Genomic DNA, 21,001 nt, shown 5'->3' on the forward strand with positions numbered 1-21,001 from the left:
CTCCCCACCCAGCGCATAGAGTGACTGTAGTCACAGACTCACTGCACCTCCCCACCCAGCGCATAGAGTGACTGTAGTCACAGACTCACTGCACCTCCCCACCCAGCGCATAGAGTGACTGTAGTCACAGACTCACTGCACCTCCCCACCCAGCGCATAGAGTGACTGTAGTCACAGACTCACTGCACCTCCCCACCCAGCGATTAGAGTGACTGTAGTCACAGACTCACTGCACCTCCCCACCCAGCGTATAGAGTGACTGTAGTCACAGACTCACTGCACCTCCCCACACAGCGCAGAGTGACTGTAGTCACAGACTCACTGCACCTCCCCACACAGCGCATAGAGTGACTGTAGTCACAGACTCACTGCACCTCCCCACACAGCGCATAGAGTGACTGTAGTCACAGACTCACTGCACCTCCCCACCCAGCGTATAGAGTGACTGTAGTCACAGACTCACTGCACCTCCCCACCCAGCGTATGGAGTGACTGTAGTCACAGACTCACTGCACCTCCCCACCCAGCGCATAGAGTGACTGTAGTCACAGACTCACTGCACCTCCCCACCCAGCGTATAGAGTGACTGTAGTCACAGACTCACTGCACCTCCCCACCCAGCGCATAGAGTGACTGTAGTCACAGACTCACTGCACCTCCCCACCCAGCGCATAGAGTGACTGTAGTCACAGACTCACTGCACCTCTCCACCCAGCGTATAGAGTGACTGTAGTCACAGACTCACTGCACCTCCCCACCCAGCGCATAGAGTGACTGTAGTCACAGACTCACTGCACCTCCCCACCCAGCGCATAGAGTGACTGTAGTCACAGACTCACTGCACCTCCCCACCCAGCGTATAGAGTGACTGTAGTCACAGACTCACTGCACCTCCCCACCCAGAGTATAGAGTGACTGTAGTCACAGACTCACTGCACCTCCCCACCCAGCGTATAGAGTGACTGTAGTCACAGACTCACTGCACCTCCCCACCCAGCGCATGGAGTGACTGTAGTCACAGACTCACTGCACCTCCCCACCCAGCGCATAGAGTGACTGTAGTCACAGACTCACTGCACCTCCCCACCCAGCGTATAGAGTGACTGTAGTCACAGACTCACTGCACCTCCCCACCCAGCGTATAGAGTGACTGTAGTCACAGACTCACTGCACCTCCCCACCCAGCGTATGGAGTGACTGTAGTCACAGACTCACTGCACCTCCCCACCCAGCGTATAGAGTGACTGTAGTCACAGACTCACTGCACCTCCCCACACAGCGCATGGAGTGACTGTAGTCACAGACTCACTGCACCTCCCCACCCAGCGTATGGAGTGACTGTAGTCACAGACTCACTGCATCTCCCCACCCAGCGTATGGAGTGACTGTAGTCACAGACTCACTGCACCTCCCCACCCAGCGTATGGAGTAACTGTAGTCACAGACTCACTGCACCTCCCCACCCAGCGCATAGAGTAACTGTAGTCACAGACTCACTGCACCTCCCCACCCAGCGCATAGAGTGACTGTAGTCACAGACTCACTGCACCTCCCCACACAGCGCATAGAGTGACTGTAGTCACAGACTCACTGCACCTCCCCACCCAGCGTATAGAGTGACTGTAGTCACAGACTCACTGCACCTCCCCACCCAGCGCATAGAGTGACTGTAGTCACAGACTCACTGCACCTCCCCACCCAGCGCATGGAGTGACTGTAGTCACAGACTCACTGCACCTCCCCACCCAGCGTATGGAGTAACTGTAGTCACAGACTCACTGCACCTCCCCACCCAGCGTATGGAGTAACTGTAGTCACAGACTCACTGCACCTCCCCACCCAGCGCATAGAGTAACTGTAGTCACAGACTCACTGCACCTCCCCACCCAGCGCATAGAGTAACTGTAGTCACAGACTCACTGCACCTCCCCACCCAGCGCATAGAGTAACTGTAGTCACAGACTCACTGCACCTCCCCACCCAGCGCATAGAGTAACTGTAGTCACAGACTCACTGCACCTCCCCACCCAGCGCATAGAGTAACTGTAGTCACAGACTCACTGCACCTCCCCACCCAGCGCATAGAGTAACTGTAGTCACAGACTCACTGCACCCCCCCACACAGCGTATAGAGTAACTGTAGTCACAGACTCACTGCACCCACACACACAGCGTATAGAGTAACTGTAGTCACAGACTCACTGCACCCCCACACACAGCGCATAGAGTAACTGTAGTCACAGACTCACTGCACCTCCCCACACAGCGTATAAGTAACTGTAGTCACAGACTCACTGTACCTCCTGCTTTGGTAACGGGATTGAAGGTTCTTCGTGAGTTAATGCGTAGACTACTGGTACGTTTACTTCTTCTTCAATATCTGTTTCTTTGTTGTCTTCTCCCTTGTGCCTCTGTTGTTCATCCTCCTCCTGAAAGTTAGGAAGAAAAAGCACTATTTAGCCACCCAGGTCAAACAGTTCTTCTACCACTCAAAAGAAGTTAAGAGGAGAGACCTTTCTGAGAACTGAAAACTGGACACAAGATTATTTGTTCCATAATCAGTATAAGGGGCCTCTGATCATGACAAACAATTTTACTACTATTAAGTACAAAGTAAGAAAATCAGAGAGCAGTATTTTAAGAAAGTAAGGCAAACAAAAGAGAAGCAACTCCCTGTTCCGCATAATCCAAAGCAGGAAAACGACGTAGAACAATCCTATCTCACTACAGGAAACAGGAATTTGACATCACCCCCATTGAAAACACGTACAAACTCTGTACCAACAATGGTAGCTGGAACCCCAGAACCAGGAGGCTAAGTAGGAGGCACAAAGTCACGGCCAGGCTGGGCTACATAGTGAGACCTACCTCATAAAAATAAGACAAAGGAGAGAAGAAAGAGGGAAGCGAGGGAGGGAACAGGCAGTATACGGGAGACATATAAAATACAAAAGGACGAGCAAAGGCCAAGTAACGGTTCGCTCAGCAAAGATGAATATACCTTTTCTGTCTAGTGAGAAGGAACAAACAGAATTACACATGAAAGCACACACAGAATTCTGCAGGAGGAGAAAATCGGGAGCTGGTTTCATGAAAGGGAGCCAGCAAAGGGAACCCAAGGGATGAAACTGCTGGAGCTGAATCTGGAGACAGTAAGATGGGCTTGCTCGCTGAGTGAGAGAAGGTCACTCAGTGTTCCAAGGAGAGACAAGCACTTATAAAACACAGACGCCTAGAAGAGTAGGCTTGTGGTATAAGAACAAAAGGTTGACAAGACTGACAAATTCATCTTACTGTCAGATACCATATTTTCCAGCATATAAGACAACCCCCAACGTTAACTTTTCGCATTAAAATATAGCATCTGGAATATACTCGCTAGACTATCCCTCCTCCAACGTGCACCCTGCACAGCAGACTCAATCTGCAAACTCTATATTTTAACTGGAAAAATTAAGTTGGGGGCTGTCTTATATGCTGGAAAATACAGTAGCTGTTTTGTGATACAACACTTTATTATCATTTATTTGTGGTGTTGGGGGTCGAACCTAGGGGCTTTGCTCATTTTAGGCAGATGCTGCCCCACTTTACAAAGTCTCTACCCTTAGTGATTGTATTTTTTTTTTTTAAGATTCATTTATTTATTATGTATACAGTGTTTTGCCTGCATGTACACCAAAAGAGAGTACCAAATCTCATCATAGATGGTTGTGAGCCACCATGTGGTTTCTGGGAATTGAACTCAGGACCTTTGGGTGGCTCAGCATTTCAGAGTGTCTCCTGCTCTTCCAGGAGTTTGGTTCCAACACCCAGGTCAGGAAGTTCACAACCACCTGTGACTCCCAGGGATCTATGACCCCTGACCCAGGGTGCACTAAAGTAGACCAACCCACCCACCCCCCACAAATACATACAATTAAAAATAAGATAAAAACTAAAGGTCCTCACCTGATCTTTCTTCTTTAGTTCTTCCACTTGCCGGAGCTGCTCCGCAGTCAGCACGTGCTCCATTCGCTGCATGTCCCTCATCAGCAGGCGCTGGGACTGCAGGAACTGGTCGTTGGCCTTCTGCCACGTGTGCCTCAGCTGCTGGTGCTGCTGTCGCTCTTGCTCCAGGAGGCGGCAGACTGAGGAGGGGCGCCCACAGTCAACACGCCCGCTTGGACGGCAGGCGGCTTCCCTAGCACAGGTCTACTGCACATCTGGCCAGCGTTCTATTCTGTGAGTGACTGACACTTACGAGCACTCTACACCTGGATATGAGGATTATTCCCACAGCACTGAGCTCAACTAAGCCCTTAAGGAACAGACAAACAACTTCTGTGCTTCCTAAGCTGTGTAGCCTTGGCTGTCCTGGAACTATCTTTGTAGACCAGGCTGGCCTGGAACTCACAGAGTTCGGCCTCCTCTGCCTCTCAAGTGCTGGGATTAAAGCATGTGCCACCACCCCCAGCCTCACTTCCTAAATTAAAAAAACCCAAATTAAAGTCTCTAATACCTGCTCCACAACCACTACTCCAATACCTCGTTTTGTCCATTGTCTCTTGTACACCAATATGCTGAACTACCTGGGTGGGGGGGGAGCAGAGGCGGTGGGTGGGGGGAAGACGGTGGAAAAGGGAAGGAAACGGACTCACTATGCAGCCCAAGATTCTGGGAGTGAGTACCGCCACTCCTGCACAGCCACTTTGCTTACACTGCATCCATAGGTCTGTGTTCCACGCTTCAAAAATCAAAACGACTTCAGAAAGCAACAACCATATATTAAAAATAAAATGTAAAAGCACCATTTGAGCAGGACATCTTTCAGCCAAAGTCTGAAGTCATGGCTCATAAGAAGCACAAGACTTCAAGAACAGCCTGGGCAACCTCTGCCTGCAAAAATGGTTTTAATGTACTCTATTTTGTCTTTCGGTCTTTCAAGACAAGGCTACTCTGTGTAGCCCTGGCTGTCCTAGAACTAGCTCTGTAGACAGGGCTGGCCTTGAACTCAAGAGATTCACCTGCCTCCGCCACCCAAGTGCTAGAATTAAAGGCGTGCACCACCACCCGGCTTATTTTGTTTTCCTATCAGTAAGATATGCAGAGCTGCCCTCTCGTCATCTCCGCCACCCCAGCAGGGCAGCTGCCTGGTGTGACTGCACACCTAATAACCAGCTGAGACTGGCCTGCACTTAGGCTACCACATGGTTCTCAGTTTCTATCTCTTTTCTTTCAAAGACATCCTTTATTTTTCCTTTTTTTTTTTAAATCGCATTTAATTAGTTATCTTGTGTGTGTGGTTGTGTGGATGTGGATGTGGACGTCTGAGGACAAGCTGCAGAAGTCAGCTTTCTCTTCTTACCATGTGGATGCTGGAGACAGAACTCGGGTCCCCAGGCTTGGCCATTGAGCCATCTCGCCCACCCCACGATACGGAAATTACTGGTGGTTTGGTTTGGTATTGATTGCTTGTTTTTTCAGAGCTCAGGACCAAATCCAGGGCACTGCGCTTGCTAAACAAGTAGTACTCAGCCACCAGAAATTATTTTTTTTACTTTCTCATTTTAATAGATTTTTTTGATGCTTTTTTCATACATAGTAAGAAGGTTTCATAATCTTAATGGTTTAAAACTATTTTTAGGAGAGTTATGACACAAATTTAAACATTTAATATTTTAAATTAATTTTATTTAAATTGAAACAACTTCTTTTGGACACCCACTGACAGTGTAGGTATCCTTCTGACTCCAATAGCACAGGTAAAAACTATTTCCCACAGGTCAGAATCTGCTCAAAGACTGGGATAATTTCACAACATTTTATGTAGTAATCCATTAGGCATATATTTCAGTTTTCAACTATATGGAGGAAAAGCCAGCTCTTATACAGCCCTAAATTGTTCCGTCTCTATTTTCCACAGCATTTGGTAAAAGTATTTACTATGAAATTTTACCATCACAAACCAACTCCTGTATACTAACATGTTTCTAATAAGATTTCAAATAGAGGGCTGGAAAGATGGCTCAGCGGTTAAGAGCACTGACTGCTCTTCCAGAGGTCCTGAGTTCAATTCCCAGCAACAACATGGTGGCTCACAACCATATATAATGTGATCTGATGCCCTCTGCTGGCGTGCAGATGTACATGTAAAAAAATAGATTTTATCTATTTGTATAAGAAAATAATAAGAGAAGGCTGTGGATACAGCTCAGCAGTGTTTGCCCCTCCACCCCCACCCCAACCCCCGCCTTCTCTCTCTCTCTGTTGTTGTATCTCACATAATCAACCTTATAATTCTTTTCTTTTGGTTTGTTTTGGAGATGTTATATTTGTTTTATTTTGCTTTGTTTTAAGAATTTGAAAGAGAGTAAGATTTACAAGACGGTTCATTTATAGGGAGGAAGGGAAAGAAAAATGATCTTTAAAAGTAAAAGACATAAAGTTTCAAATTTTCCTTTAAATTTTCACTTATGTATATAGGGGTATGATTATGTGCACTTGAGTTCCGAGGAGAACCCTGGGTCCCCAGGGGCAGGAGTTACAGGCAACTGTGAGTTGCCCACCAAGTTTCTGCAGCAGGTCTTCTGGAAGGACAGCAGTGCTCTTAAGTGCTGACCCATCTCTCCAACCCGTGTTTGGTTTTTTGGTTTGTTTTGTTTTTGAGGCAGAGTTACACTACAGCCCAAACTGGTCTCAGACTAATGAGGACGCCTCTGCTTTAGCTTCTCAGGTGTTAAGGTTACAGGTGCAAGGCTGGAGGTGGCTCAGAGGCTAAGAGCAACCAGAGGTCCGGAGTTCAATTCCCAGCAACCACATGGTGGCTCACAACCATTTATGTTGTGATCTGGTGCCTCTTCTGGCCTGCAGTTGTTCATGCAGGCAGAATACTGTATACATAATAAATAAATAAATCTTTTTTAAAAAATGATTACAGATGTAAGCCACCACAACCAAGGACAGTTGCTTTTTAAATTCAGAGCTCACCTGTACCTCACACTGCTACCTCCTTAGGAAGCAGGAGCCTACCTGAGAGCCTCTCCATCACCTTGTGATTCCCTCTAACTGACTGTGCAGACTAAAGCGCTTCAAGCAGGAAATGCCTGACTTCATTGCTTTTCTGCCCAGACTTCAGCCATGTCAGGTTCTTGCTGTGGTAGTGCTGGGAGGAGAGGCTACCAATCATGCCAGCTCCTTTAGCAGCGCTCTCCAGGGCTTTCAAACGGACCATAAAGCTTAAACTGAATCATTAGCATGCTATGCTGCATTGGTGGCTTAGACTTTGTTGCTGTTATTAATCAATATGAATTTACTTACACAGTTCTCTAGGAATAAAATAAAAATATACACAACATATATTTATTTACCTTCATGCAATTCTTTCCTCAACTTCTCGGCATCTTCCTGGAGAACAGATTTCTGAGTGTTCAAAACAGCTACATACATCTCCAGATCAGTCCTACAAGACTTCTCAGCCTCCAGATAATGATTCAGTTCCTTCACCTGAAAGTAGAAAACTCAACTTTACAACCCTCGTAGGAATGGCAAAAAACGGTAAATAACAATGGCTGCATTTTAAACTTTAAAATATGATACAAACTCAGAAAATAAGAATTGGGAGATGCTAGCCATAATTCTCTTAAGTAAATATATAAGTAAAAGTATACATAAGTATTTTATGCCAGCATCTTATTTACAGAGCAATGCATACATATGCTTGCTTGGTCTCCTTTTCAGCAACACAACTATGATTTGCTTGTGTGTGTATATATGCACATGTGCCCTTTTGGATGCATATATATATATATGGTACACAAAGCACATATTTGTGTAAATCACACAGCTACAGGTGGCATCCCTTATGCACCAACCACCTGGGAATTTTTATTTTGTTTTTGAGATAGGATCTGTCACTGACCTAGAACTTACCTAGTGTTGGGGTGGCTGGCCAGCAGGCCCCAACCATCTGCACAGCTCCATTTCCCTAGTGCTGAAATTACAAATACACACAGCACATCCATTTTCTCCCTGAAAGTTCCAGAGACTAAGTCCAGCCCAGACTTCTACCTCTCCTCAGTCTCATCCCTGCCCTCTTTTAGGTAAGATAAAATGGCATAATATTCTTACGACTTTTGACTTCTTAGGTAATTCCAACTGCCTTGCATGTATTAAATGGTCTAATTTTGATCAATATATACTCATAGGAGTTAAAGAAGTCAGGACACCAAGACGGCTCAGCAGGTAAAGGTGCTTGGCCCCAAGACAAACTGGCTGAGTTTCATCAGCCTACAGCTGGCCTCTGACTTCCAAGTGTGCATCACGGCCATTACATTTTTTTTTTCAAAAGAGAGGAAGTCATGATATGAAAAATAACTTAGTCTCATCAAAATCACACAAACTTGAATGCAGGCACAGAAAAAAAGTTAAATTCTATCTTTTCATAATATATTTTCTGTTGTAATACTTAGACTGGTAACAAAACAGACTAAATAACTGAAACAGGCACAATCAAAATAAGATGCAATACTACTCAATTAAAAAGCTGGGCATGGTGTGGCATCCCAGCACACATGAGGCAGAGGCAGGTGGATCTCTGTGAGTTTCGGGCCAGCCTGGTCAGCCAAGGCGGTTACACAGAAAAACAAATAAACAAAAATATGCAGGGTATAAATATTGTTTTATCCTGTCCTATAAACTCAACATGTACGGGTAACCCTCAGCATTTTCAAATGATTACACCTTGTTTCAAATTCAAGGTCTTTTTCGAATTTAAAATAGCTTGCTCATCTGGTCTCAGTAACCTTTACTCCTAAATCAAATGTCAGAGACTGACATAATCACTTACTGCAGCTTAGTGCCTTGCTGGAAGCTGACAACTGGCCAGCATGGCGTTTTCTTCAACACCCGTCACCAGGCGACAGTAACACAGTCAATATGGCAGCTAAAACAAGGTTGATTTATAACCATGGCTTCTACTACGCATTACTTCTTAGAGTAAACTCTTCTTTGAATTAAAAAACTGATGAATTTCTAATGTCTGAAAGTTATTACTAACTCTTGGAGGGTGCTGGCGTAGCGGCACAGCGTGAGAATATGCCTGAATTCCACATTCGCCACAACCCAAATCAAAGACACATGGAGGGACAGGCGCGATGGTGCACGCCTATAACCGCAGCACTCCTGAAGCAAAGACACTGTGGACCTCTCTGTGAGCTCCAGACCAGCCTGGTCTACTCAGCAAGTTCCAGGATAGCTAGGGCTACACAGTGTGACCCTACGAGCGAGAGAGAGAGAGAGAGAGAGAGAGAGAGAGAGAGAGAGAGAGAGAGAGAGAGACACGTGCGCGTGCGCGCGCACTCAACAAATCTGCTCTGTAGACTTGTTAGACTAAAATAGAATCCTACTTTTGTTTGCATTTTCCTGATTCCTATTGTGGCTAAACTTTATTTTTGGTTTCTCTATGTAGCCCTGGCTGTCCTACAATACACAAATTACATCAGGCTGCCCTCAAACTCAGAGATTTGAATGACTATGCTTCCTGAGTGCACATACACCAAACAAATCCATAACATGCATGCATATACCACACACCAAAAAGATTTTCAGCTCTAGATTCTGTGATGATTACTGTTTTAATGTCCCTATTTTATCTTGAGGAAAACTGTTTTGCCCTTTACAATAAGTAGTCTTATTTTGTTTTACAAAAAGGCCTTCCTCACTAATTCATGCTGACCTTGATAGTTCAATCCTACGGCTACTTCCAAAGTGCAAGGATTACCAGCATTTACCAGCATACTTTTTAAAATCTTTTTCCAAATTTACTGGTATGACACTATTTATAGTATCTACTATTTTTATATCAGTAGTCATGCCCCACTTCTGATTTCAGCTTTTTGCATTTTTCTGATTTTTTTCCTTCACAAATTTCTCTCTCTCTCTCTCTCTCTCTCTCTCTCTCTCTCCCTCTCCCTCTCGCTCTCTCTCATTTTTCAAGACAGTGTCTCTCCGTGTAGCCTTGACTGTCCTGGACTCACTTTGTAGACCAGGCTGGCCTTGAATTCACAGTGCCTCTGCCTCCCAAGTGCTAGAATTAAAGGTGTGCACCACCATTCCCAGCCCCACCCTAAGTATTTTGTGATTTCTTTTTCCATCATTTCCCCCATATTTAGATATTTTATTATAAAAAAAAACTGTGATCAGAGTATGGCACCCATATAACACTAATTCTTTGAAACATGATACTTTATGACCTGACTTTAATTTAGGATGCAGAAGGAAAAGATAAATATTTTTATTAAAAACACATTAGTGTTAGAATAAAACCTGGAAATACTAGGACTTTTCCCCATATACTACCTGAAGCAGTTATAAGTTCTAATTTGAATGTGGCTCATAATACCCTTGTAAGGCAGTCAACAGACATGCCAAGGCCAGAAGTCAGCAGTCCATCTGCTCCCCTGCTTTTACTTAGCTCCTACATTCTTTGCACATCTTCTTCTCAGACCTATTTTCAAACATTTCTACACACACACACACACACACACACAGAGAGAGAGAGAGAGAGAGAGAGAGAGAGAGAGAGAGAGAGAGAGCGAGAGAGAGAGAGCGCGCACACAGGTGAAAACACAACTGTGGGAGTCAGTTCTCCTTTTCACTACATCGACAGCAGGGATCAAACACAGGTCATCAGGCTTGATGACAGGCAAGTTTATCTGCCATACCATCTTACTGACCACATTTTCGTTTTTTAAGATTTATTTATTTACTATGTATACAGTGCTCTATCTGCATATACACCTGCAGGCCAGAAGAGGGCATCAGATCTCATTATGGTTGTGAGCCACCATGTGGTTGCTGGGAATTGAACTCAGAACCCCTGGAAGAGCAGACAGTGCTCTTAACCTCTGAGCCACCTCTCCAGACAACGCCCCACCCCCACTCTTTTCCTTTAGTACTTTTAGTACTGAAGATCAAAGCCAGGCCCCCCCCACACTAGACAGTGCCAGAACTCCACCACTTAGCTACATCTCTAATCGCCTTTCTTTCTTTCTTTCTTTTTTTAAAATGATGTCCTTAAGTTTTATGAGCGCTAATATTTGCCTGCACATATGCCTGAGGGCGTCAAATCCCCTGGAACTGGAGCTACAGACATGTAAGCTGCCATGTGGGTGCTGGGAACAGAACCTGCGTTTTCTGAAAGAGCTGCCAGTGCTCTCAACAGCCGAGACCTCACTCCAGGCCCCTAGTCTCGTACTCCCTTTCATTACGCAAGCATTTTCTCAGTGGTAGAGCACTTGCTAGCATACTTCAATGAGGACCTAGGTTCAAACTCCAGCAATAAAAGCAGACACAAAAATTTTAGCGCCCCATTAATATTTCCACATCCTTTTTTGGTTTGGTTTGGCTTTTTAGCAGCAGCATCCTGTGTAGCTCAGACCCCAAATTCACAATGGAACTGAAGACGGCCCTGAACTTCACATGCTCTTGTCTCTGCACCCCAAATGGCTCCCGTCTCCATGACCCTCTCGTCAGCGTGCTCAGCTCACGCAGTGCTGAGGATCAAACTCTTGGCCGTGGGCGCACTAGACAGGCACTGCATCACGGACCCACACCCCAGCCGTGCTGTGTACAGAGCGCACTAGACAGGCACTGCCTCACGGACCCACACCCCAGCCGTGCTGTGTACAGCCAACAGGATGTGCATCCTCTCTAAAGATCTCCTACAGCTAGGGTAAGGAAGCAGTCAACTAGAAACAGCTTTTTCCCTAGGTAAAACAAAACAAAGGCTAGAAACGTGGCTCACCTGTCAGAGCGCTCACCCTAAAGCCCTGGATCTGATCTCCACAGCAAGTGCAAGGCCAACCTGGGCTACATGAAACCGTCTTAGGAAAACCAACCAATAAAGATGACTTGTTACGCCAAACATATTGGCACACGCCTGTAGTCCCAGCACTCAGGAAGGCAGAGGCAGGCAGATCGCTGTGAGTTCAACTCCAGCCTGGTCTACAAAGGGAGTCCAGGACTGTCAATGCCACACAGAGAAACCCTGTCTCGAAAGGAAAAGGGAAATTTCAAGTTGAATCTCACTTGGATAAAATGAATAACTGGATACAAGTCCTCATTCATGATGAGGCATCATCACTGATGGTTTATATAATAAACAAAGGCCAAATTACCAGAGCCTGTTGGTTTTCATTTTCTGATTTTAAAACAAAAACTAGATTTTTAAGATACATGACCAGGCAGGCGTGGTGGCACACACCTTTAATCTCAGCACTTGTAAGGCAGAGGCAGGCGGATCTCTGAGACTTAGAGGCCAGCCTGGTCTACAGAAAGAGTCCAGGACAGCCAGGGCTCTGTGTAACAGGAAAACCCTGTCTTGAAAAACCAAAAAAATTTAAAGAATAAAAAAGATGCATGAGCAAATGCTTTCCCACCACTACTTAAGTGGTCCTGAGTTTGCCCCTGGCAGGAGCCGATGGATAAGAGCAGGTCACAACCTTTGAGGCCTCAAGCTCTTTGATCTTGTCTTCAGCTTCTGTCAGTTTATCTTTCAGGGCTGCAATTTCCTTCTCCATGGGCATCACGACAGAACGAAGCTTCTCAGCGTCCTCTTGGGCCTGGGATTAAAAAGAACAACATGCAACAACTTACTAATTGAGGGCTTTTCTAAGAAACTACGGTTCACCCATTTGCTAAAAATTAGTACAACTATACCACAAGCTTTATTAGCATTCATAAAATGGAATACCAATCCTCATTTTCTTCAAGTTTTTTTCTTTGAATTTTTATTAGCATGTATTCGTTATATTTACAAAATAATGAGCTTCAAAACTGTATTTCATCCCATCTTATCATGTACTTGAGTAGACTAACACCAACCCTCATGTTCTTGTTTCACTCTCCTCGTTCCAGGTCCCTTCACCCACATCACCCTCCTTGTCCTTTACAACACACACACCCTGACTCCAGTGAGGTGGGACAGTGCAGTGTGCTGTGGACGACACCTGACTCCAGTGAGACGGGACAGTACAGTGTGCTGTGGATGAAACCTGACTCCAGTGAGACGGGACAGTGCAGTGTGCTGTGGATGAAACCTGACTCCAGTGAGATGGGACAGTGCAGTGTGCTGTGGACGACATCTGACTCCAGTGAGATGGCACAGTACAGTGTGCTGTGGATGAAACCTGACTCCAGTGAGATGGGACAGTGCAGTGTGCTGTGGATGAAACCTGACTCCAGTGAGATGGGACAGTGCAGTGTGCTGTGGATGACGCCTGACTCCAGTGAGACGGGACAGTGCAGTGTGCTGTGGATGAAGCCTGACTCCAGTGAGACGGGACAGTGCAGTGTGCTGTGGATGAAACCTGACTCCAGTGAGATGGGACAGTGCAGTGTGCTGTGGATGAAACCTGACTCCAGTGAGATGGGACAGTGCAGTGTGCTGTGGATGACGCCTGACTCCAGTGAGACGGGACAGTGCAGTGTGCTGTGGATGAAACCTGACTCCAGTGAGACGGGACAGTGCAGTGTGCTGTGGACGACACCTGACTCCAGTGAGATGGGACAGTGCAGTGTGCTGTGGACGACACCTGACTCCAGTGAGATGGGACAGTGCAGTGTGCTGTGGACGACACCTGACTCCAGTGAGATGGGACAGTGCAGTGTGCTGTGGACGACACCTGACTCCAGTGAGATGGGACAGTGCAGTGTGCTGTGGACGACACCTGACTCCAGTGAGATGGGACAGTGCAGTGTGCTGTGGACGACACCTGACTCCAGTGAGATGGGACAGTGCAGTGTGCTGTGGACGACATCTGACTCCAGTGAGATGGCACAGTGCAGTGTGCTGTGGATGACACCTGACTCCAGTGAGATGGCACAGTGCAGTGTGCTGTGGATGATATCTGATGACATTCGGTCCTAGGTTCCAGCAAAGAGCATGTGTGTTCTTCTTTACAGCAGAATACAGCTCAACTGTGTAGGCGAGGGACATGGCTCAGCACTTACGAGCATGGACCGCTCTTCCAGAGGACCCAAGTTCAGTTTGTAGCACCCACAATAGGTGGCTAACTGCCTCTAACTGCAGCTTCCAGGGTCAATTCTGATTTTAAATAGTCTATTAGTGGGAATGTCAATGCATAATTATGGTTTTCCCAAATATTTCACTCAGAATTTAATAATAATAGAAAAAAATTCACTGTAACATATCTGATTTCTTCACTGAGTTCTTCACTCACTTATGACCGGCAGAATCAAGAGCTGGGTGTACCCTCTGGAGGCAGAGGCAGGAGGACCCACTCAAGAGGAGCCCACCCTGTCTACATTATCAGGTCTAGGTCAGCCAGAGCTACAGACTGTGATTATGTCTCAAAAAGCAAAATTAAACACATTTAGTCCCAGCAGTCAGGAGGCAGAGGTAGGTGGATCTCTGTGACTTTGAAGCCAGCCTGGCCAACACAGCAAGTTCTAGGCCATCCATATTGTGAGGGACAAACTAAATAAAATAAGTAAACAAAAAGGATAAAAGCTCAGCAAGTTGGATCTCCTGCTACTAATAAAAATTAACTTTATTTACCTAATATAAACAAGCTCAAACTTATCCTAAATTGTTCAGAATAGAGAAATAACACATATTGACTAATGTGAAGAATATTACCCCCTCCCCACACGCACACACAAAAAAAAGAAATTTAAGAGCGCTTCAGAATCACTTTGTTTCCTGATCCTTACAAAATCTATTTATTCTGTGTTGAACTACATTCTGTCTGGAAAAGACATTTAGCTTAAAATATCTTCACAGTCAAGGCTTGTTTGAGATACCTACTAAGGTATCTCTACAAAAATCAGCAGGCAGGAGAGGAAAAAAAGCATGTATCATACTTACTAATGGCAAAGACGTCATAATTTCCAGTTCTGGGTATCATATGAACAATGTTTTAAAGAGCTCATTAAAGGTGGCACTAAGTACAGCCAGTGAAAGGGCCAGGGGGTAAGAGCACCAGCTGTGCACACCTGATGGCCTGAGTTCAAACCCCAGAATCCAGTGAGGAGAGAGAACTGACTCTCTCAAGTTGCTCTCTGGCCTCTACACGCATGTCTGAATACAGACATACACATCACACACACATACAATAATAGTACAAAGAAACAGAAACATAACTAACATCAAAAGAAAACTTGAAAGCTGTTACAGCCAAGGCAAGCCTACAACTGTGTGACTGCATGACTAAATGCAGGGTGATTTCCTGGATGGAAGTCTCAAACAGGAAGGAAAATGAGGGGTCTGGGGTGAGGGGGTAGGGTTGGGTAGGGGGACAATGAGTGAAAACTAATACAATCTGAACGCAAAAGACAAACCTTTGCTAATAATGATGAATTGCAATTAGTTTGTTAAGTCTAACTAATATAACATATTATATGGTGAAATGTTAAGAAAGCTGGGCAGGGAGTATACTAAAATAGTACATAATTCATACATATTAATAGTTAACAAAAAAAATCTTAAAAAATAAAATTGGGGCTCAGAGGTGAAAAGCATGTATTGCTCTTGCAGAGGACCCAAGTTTGACTGCCAGCACCTACATCAGGCGGCTCTCACCACCTGCAACTCTAGCTCCAGGGGACCTGATGGCTCAGGCTTCTGTGGACACCTGCACTCATATGTACATACCTTACAGAGACATGCACACAAACAACAAAACAAAAAAGTTTAAACCCTAAAATAAAACGTAGGGAGGACCTAGGAGATGACACGTCAGCACAGTGTGCACTGCACAAGCAGCATGAGGGCCTGAGTTCACAGCCGTGCAGAAAGCCACGTGTAACCACGCAGAAGGCCACCTGTAGCCGCACACACATCAGATGCCAGTGCGGGGAAGAAGCAGAGGCAGAAGGATGCTAAGAGTGCGCTGGCTAGTCAGTCTAGTCCAAGCAGTGCGCTCTAGGTCAGTGAGAAACCTTGTCTCAAAACCTAAGGTTCCAATGTGGTGACTCATGCCTTTAATTTGGGTGACTTTCAAAGCCAGCCTGGTCTACATGAAGTTTCAGAACAGTCAAGGATGAAAAGACCCTGTCTCAAAACAGAAAGAAAAAGAAAAGAAAGTAGACAGAGACCAAAGCCTTAGAGATGAATCTTTCCCTCTCTCTGTCTCTCTCTCTTTTTAACATTTTTCAAGACAGAGTATCTCTTTATAGCTTTGTCTGTCTTAGAACTGGCTCTGTAGACCCTGCTGGCATAGAATTTATAGAGATCTGCCTACCTCTGCCTCCCCAAGTGCTGGGATTATAGGCGTGCACCACTACCACCCAGCTAAAAGATAAATCTCAAGCAACAACAACAAAAACCAGCAACTTGTCTCCAAGATACTGGTGCAACAGTGGGCCAAATGCTGCGGGAGCAATCAACCACTACCCCACGCCATTCCATTTCAGATGGAACCTATACCTGACACTGCTAAAGTGGCCAAGAACCTGGAACTAATGGGTCACAGCCTAGGGGAAACTTAATATTCTGCTACAGGAACACAGCCATAAAATAACTCCTAATAACATATTGCTATATCCACAGAACAGTGCGTCACTCAACCCACATCAGAGAAGCTTGATCTTTCAGTAGAGGATTATTAACACAGAGACCCACAACTGGACAATGGGCAAAGACTGAAGCACTCAGCACTAAATGGATCTTCATCAAACCCTGCACCTCAAGCCTCAGGGGACTATGCAGAAAGATTGTAAGAGCAAGATACAGTGGTTGACCCTAAGAAAACAACATCTACACACAACAGGGCTGGTGCACGTAAGAACGCACGGACACTGACACTCAGTACACAAATGACCTGCGCAAGTTCAAATAAGACAAAATTCCAGCAGGGAGAAGTGAACACCAAGTCTCACCCCAACCATGATGCTGTCTGCAACTGGTACCTGCTGGCGAAAGGACATCGCCTTTTCCACTAGAGTGTCATCTGGTAGATCAACCATATTTCACTGCAGGTCTCATGCCCAGGAGTAGGTAAACACAAAACAGACTCTGTGCTCTTTTGTGTGCTTTTAGTGTTTTTTGTCTTGCTTTTTTGTTTGATTTTCATTTTAGGTTTTTGTTTGCTTTGTTTTTGAGAAAGAGAGAAAAAGCATTAAGTGTTTTATCTTCATGGGTGGGGAGTGGGGTGAGGAGGACCTGGGAGGAGCTAGGGGAGGGAAAATATAACCAAAATATAGCATAAAATTTTAGTTAAAAAACAGATTTTAAAAAATATAGAGGTAGAAAATGAAGAGGAAGACTCTTGACATGCACCTCTAGCATCACATGTACACACACATGTACACACACGCGCACACATGCACATGCACACAAAATAAATGTTATAAAAATAATTTTTTTAGTTTAAAAATTAATGTTTTTTAATGGCAAAGAATTGTAATTGTGGAAATAATAAGATACATTTATATAAAGAACTGAACAAGGACTAGTAGCCAAAGATCATTAATAACCTTAAAGGAAAACTTAATTTTAAATTTATGTCTTAAAAATCTTTATGCATTATAAATTCACAAAATACTTTTCTGTAACCAAACTATTTAAATGTTGTTTAAGTGTTCTCAATGAAGGTCAATCAGCTGGCTCAACATGGTCCCATCAACATGAGCCCGATCACCTGAGTCAGAAGCTACATGGTGGAAGAAGACAACCAACTCCTGAAAGTTGGTTTGAAACGACATCCACACACTTGCTGTGATGCTCATGTGCACACACATCCACGTACAAAATAAGTAAATATTGTTTTTAATGTTCTAAAAAAGAAAACAACTCTTTCATTTAGTTGACTGTGTCAAGGCATTGTATGGTATTTTTTAGGCATACCATATAGAGCATATGCCATAAAAGCCAAGATATGCTGGGGAAAAAAAGGAAATTACCAAGTGTTATAAAATGCTGTTTAGACACAGTAATACACAGCTCTCATCCAACATGAATTCACTGGGCACCATGTGCTAGATGCCAGCCTATGCACTTCGCTGAGATCTGAGGGCAGCGGGCAGTCGGCCATGTGCTCTGTGGAGGGGAAGAGCTGCCTAGGCCCTAAGGAACTCCTCAGCACAAGGAAAGCACAGCATCAGCCTCCCGGTCTGTGGTGATGCTTTAAACGCTGTTTTTAGACTCAAATGAGTCTGTGAGTCAATGTGCTCCTGCATACCTTTTTCATTTCGTTTTCTAAATTTTCTTCCTCTTGACCTTCAGACAACCTTCTTCTTAAATCAGCTATTTCCCGATCTGCAGACTCTCGATACTGTGCCCACTGTGCGCGCTCCTGCTCCAGCCTCAGGTGAAACTGGTGCTCATAGTCACGAACTGTCTCTACAAAACATCATATGTTCCATGTCTGAGCATTATCAAGCAAATATCTGGTTCACTGAAAGGTTTTAAGTTATGTAAAAAGCTTGAGACAAATTTTTAGAAATAAAAAATTCTAGTCCTTATTATGAGTAAGGTTTCAGTACTTCAACACCATCGTCACTGATCTTCGTGTTAGACCTGCCCTGTGCTGTGTGATGTCATCGTCACTGATCTTCGTGTTAGACCTGCCCTGTGCTGTGTGACGTCATCGTCACTGATCTTCATAATAGACCTGCCCTGTGCTGTCTGACGTCATCATCACTGATCTTCGTGTTAGACCTGCCCTGTGCTGTGTGACGTCATCGTCACTGATCTTCGTGTTAGACCTGCCCTGTGCTGTCTGACGTCATCGTCACTGATCTTCGTAATAGATCTGCCCTGTGCTGTCTGACGTCATCGTCACTGATCTTCGTGTTAGACCTGCCCTGTGCTGTGTGATGTCATCGTCACTGATCTTCATAATAGACCTGCCCTGTGCTGTCTGACGTCATCGTCACTGATCTTCGTGTTAGACCTGCCCTGTGCTGTCTGACGTCATCGTCACTGATCTTTGTGTTAGACCTGCCCTGTGCTGTGTGATGTCATCGTCACTGATCTTCATAATAGACCTGCCCTGTGCTGTCTGACGTCATCATCACTGATCTTCGTAATAGACTTGCCCTGTGCTGTCTGACGTCATCATCACTGATCTTCATAATAGACCTGCCCTGTGCTGTCTGACGTCATCGTCACTGATCTTCATAATAGATCTGCCCTGTGCTGTCTGACGTCATCATCACTGATCTTCGTAATAGACTTGCCCTGTGCTGTCTGACGTCATCGTCACTGATCTTCATAATAGACCTGCCCTGGGCTATGTGATGTCATCGTCACTGATCTTCGTAATAGACCTGCCCTGTGCTGTGTGACATCATCATCACCACTGATCTTCATGTTAGACCTGCCCTGTGCTGTGTGACACCATCATCACTGATCTTCATAATAGACCTGCCCTGTGCTGTCTGACAGGAAAACCCAGAGACAGTTCAGAGTGGAGCTTTCAATTCTCACTGAAGCTCCACTGTCAAATCCATGCTCTTTGACACTAGACTATGGCTCTCAAAAGAAACACAACATATAGCTATGTGAACATGTAAGAAAATAAGTATTATTTCTGAGATTTTTTTACTAAAACCTAAGATTCTAAATTGAGACAAATTCTATAACATCTTTATAAAATAGCTTCCTTTAAATACAGTCTTGAAAGATCACCTAACAGGTACTACTGGTGGCCCATTAAATTCTATTCTTTTTTTTTTTTAAGATTTATTTATTTACTTATGTATACAGTGCTCTGCCTGTACACCTGCAGGCCAGAAGAGGGTGTCAGATCACATCATAGGTGCTTGTGAGCCACCTTGTGGTTGCTGGGAATTGAACTCATAACCTCTGGAAGAGCAGTCAGTGCTCTTAACCACTGAGCCATGTCTCCAGTCCTACTATTCTTATTTTTTAAAGATTTATTTATTTTTATTTTAAATATGTTCTGAGTGTCACCTGCATGTATGCACTGCAGTATGTGCATACCTGTTGCCTTCAGAGGTAAGAAGAGGGTGGCAATGCCCCTGGAGCTGTAGTTACAGGCAGTTGGGAGCCACCCTGTAAGCGCTGGGAACTGAACCCAGAGCCTTGCAAAGGCAACAAGTGCTCTTAAGCGCTGAGCCGTCTCCCCAGACCTAATGTTTATTCATTCTTCCTTACTAACACAACCAACCTTTGGGAGTTTACAATGCCCGTGTAAACACGACACTTGGAGGCTGAGTGAGCAGCTTAGTGGGATCACTTGCCTCACAGCATAAAACTGAACAGAGAGACTTAAAACCACATTTCAATGTCCTTACAGTTAAAGGTGACCACATACTTGGCCAACAAAGTTTGAGGAAAATATAGCATGAAGATTTCTAGAAATATTGTCCCTTTCTAATGTAGACTAGAGGAGGTATAGACATTTTTCATGAAGCAAAGCTTACATTTTAAAGAACGTGTTAACTACATAGAAGCAGACGGCTAGGGAAGTCTAGGATATGAGTAGGATATCAGACCTGTCAAGACCACCTCTGGCTCACCCTCAGATAGAGCTGATGATTCTTATGAGAAAAAACAATTCTTATAAAGATAAACCAATATAGTCAGACTTATTACATGAGATTAGAGTAGCCTTTAGTGAGAGCTACAGACTCAGAAACAGAGGTAGCCTTGTTTGCTTCCTCTCAAAGAATATTATGAGTGTTTGTTTTGTTTTGTTTTAAAAAGCAAACGCTACTTGGTATAGGGCAGTTACTATTAGTTCACACTTGTACATATGAACTAATTCCAAGATCCCAAAGGGTAATGTACTGGTAACACCTTATTCCATTCTCAAAAATGGAAGACGTAATGCAACACTGTGCTGAGAGGAGAGAAGTTGCACGCACTGTTACACGCGCTGTTACACATGCTGTTACATACACTGTTGCACACGCTGTTGCACGCCTTCAGACCAGGGTCACAGGTGGGACGTCCCATAAGGCCATTCTAGCCTTGAGGACATTCTTGCCCCCCAAACAAAGATTTCACAGACAAATGTGCATTGTATTTAAAAAT

General features: G+C 44.7%; 1 protein-coding gene across 4 annotated transcripts in view; it reads right to left on the reverse strand.

Annotated features, from left to right (window-relative positions):
- Positions 1–21,001, reverse strand: part of RABEP1 (rabaptin, RAB GTPase binding effector protein 1) — an 86,014-nt gene that overhangs the window by 37,394 nt on the left and 27,619 nt on the right. For all 4 annotated transcript variants that reach the window (XM_084761331.1, XM_084761329.1, XM_084761330.1 and 1 more), the window contains 5 exons: positions 18,180–18,340; positions 12,480–12,599; positions 7,347–7,482; positions 3,949–4,127; positions 2,301–2,429 (listed from right to left, as the gene is read on the reverse strand). In XM_084761331.1, the coding sequence (XP_084617457.1) occupies positions 2,301–2,429; positions 3,949–4,127; positions 7,347–7,482; positions 12,480–12,599; positions 18,180–18,340 (725 nt within the window). The remainder of the gene's footprint in view (positions 1–2,300; positions 2,430–3,948; positions 4,128–7,346; positions 7,483–12,479; positions 12,600–18,179; positions 18,341–21,001) is intronic.

This window comes from Acomys minous (genome assembly GCF_964271855.1).
Source record: "Acomys minous genome assembly, chromosome: 16".
Lineage (NCBI taxonomy): Eukaryota > Metazoa > Chordata > Mammalia > Rodentia > Muridae > Acomys > Acomys minous.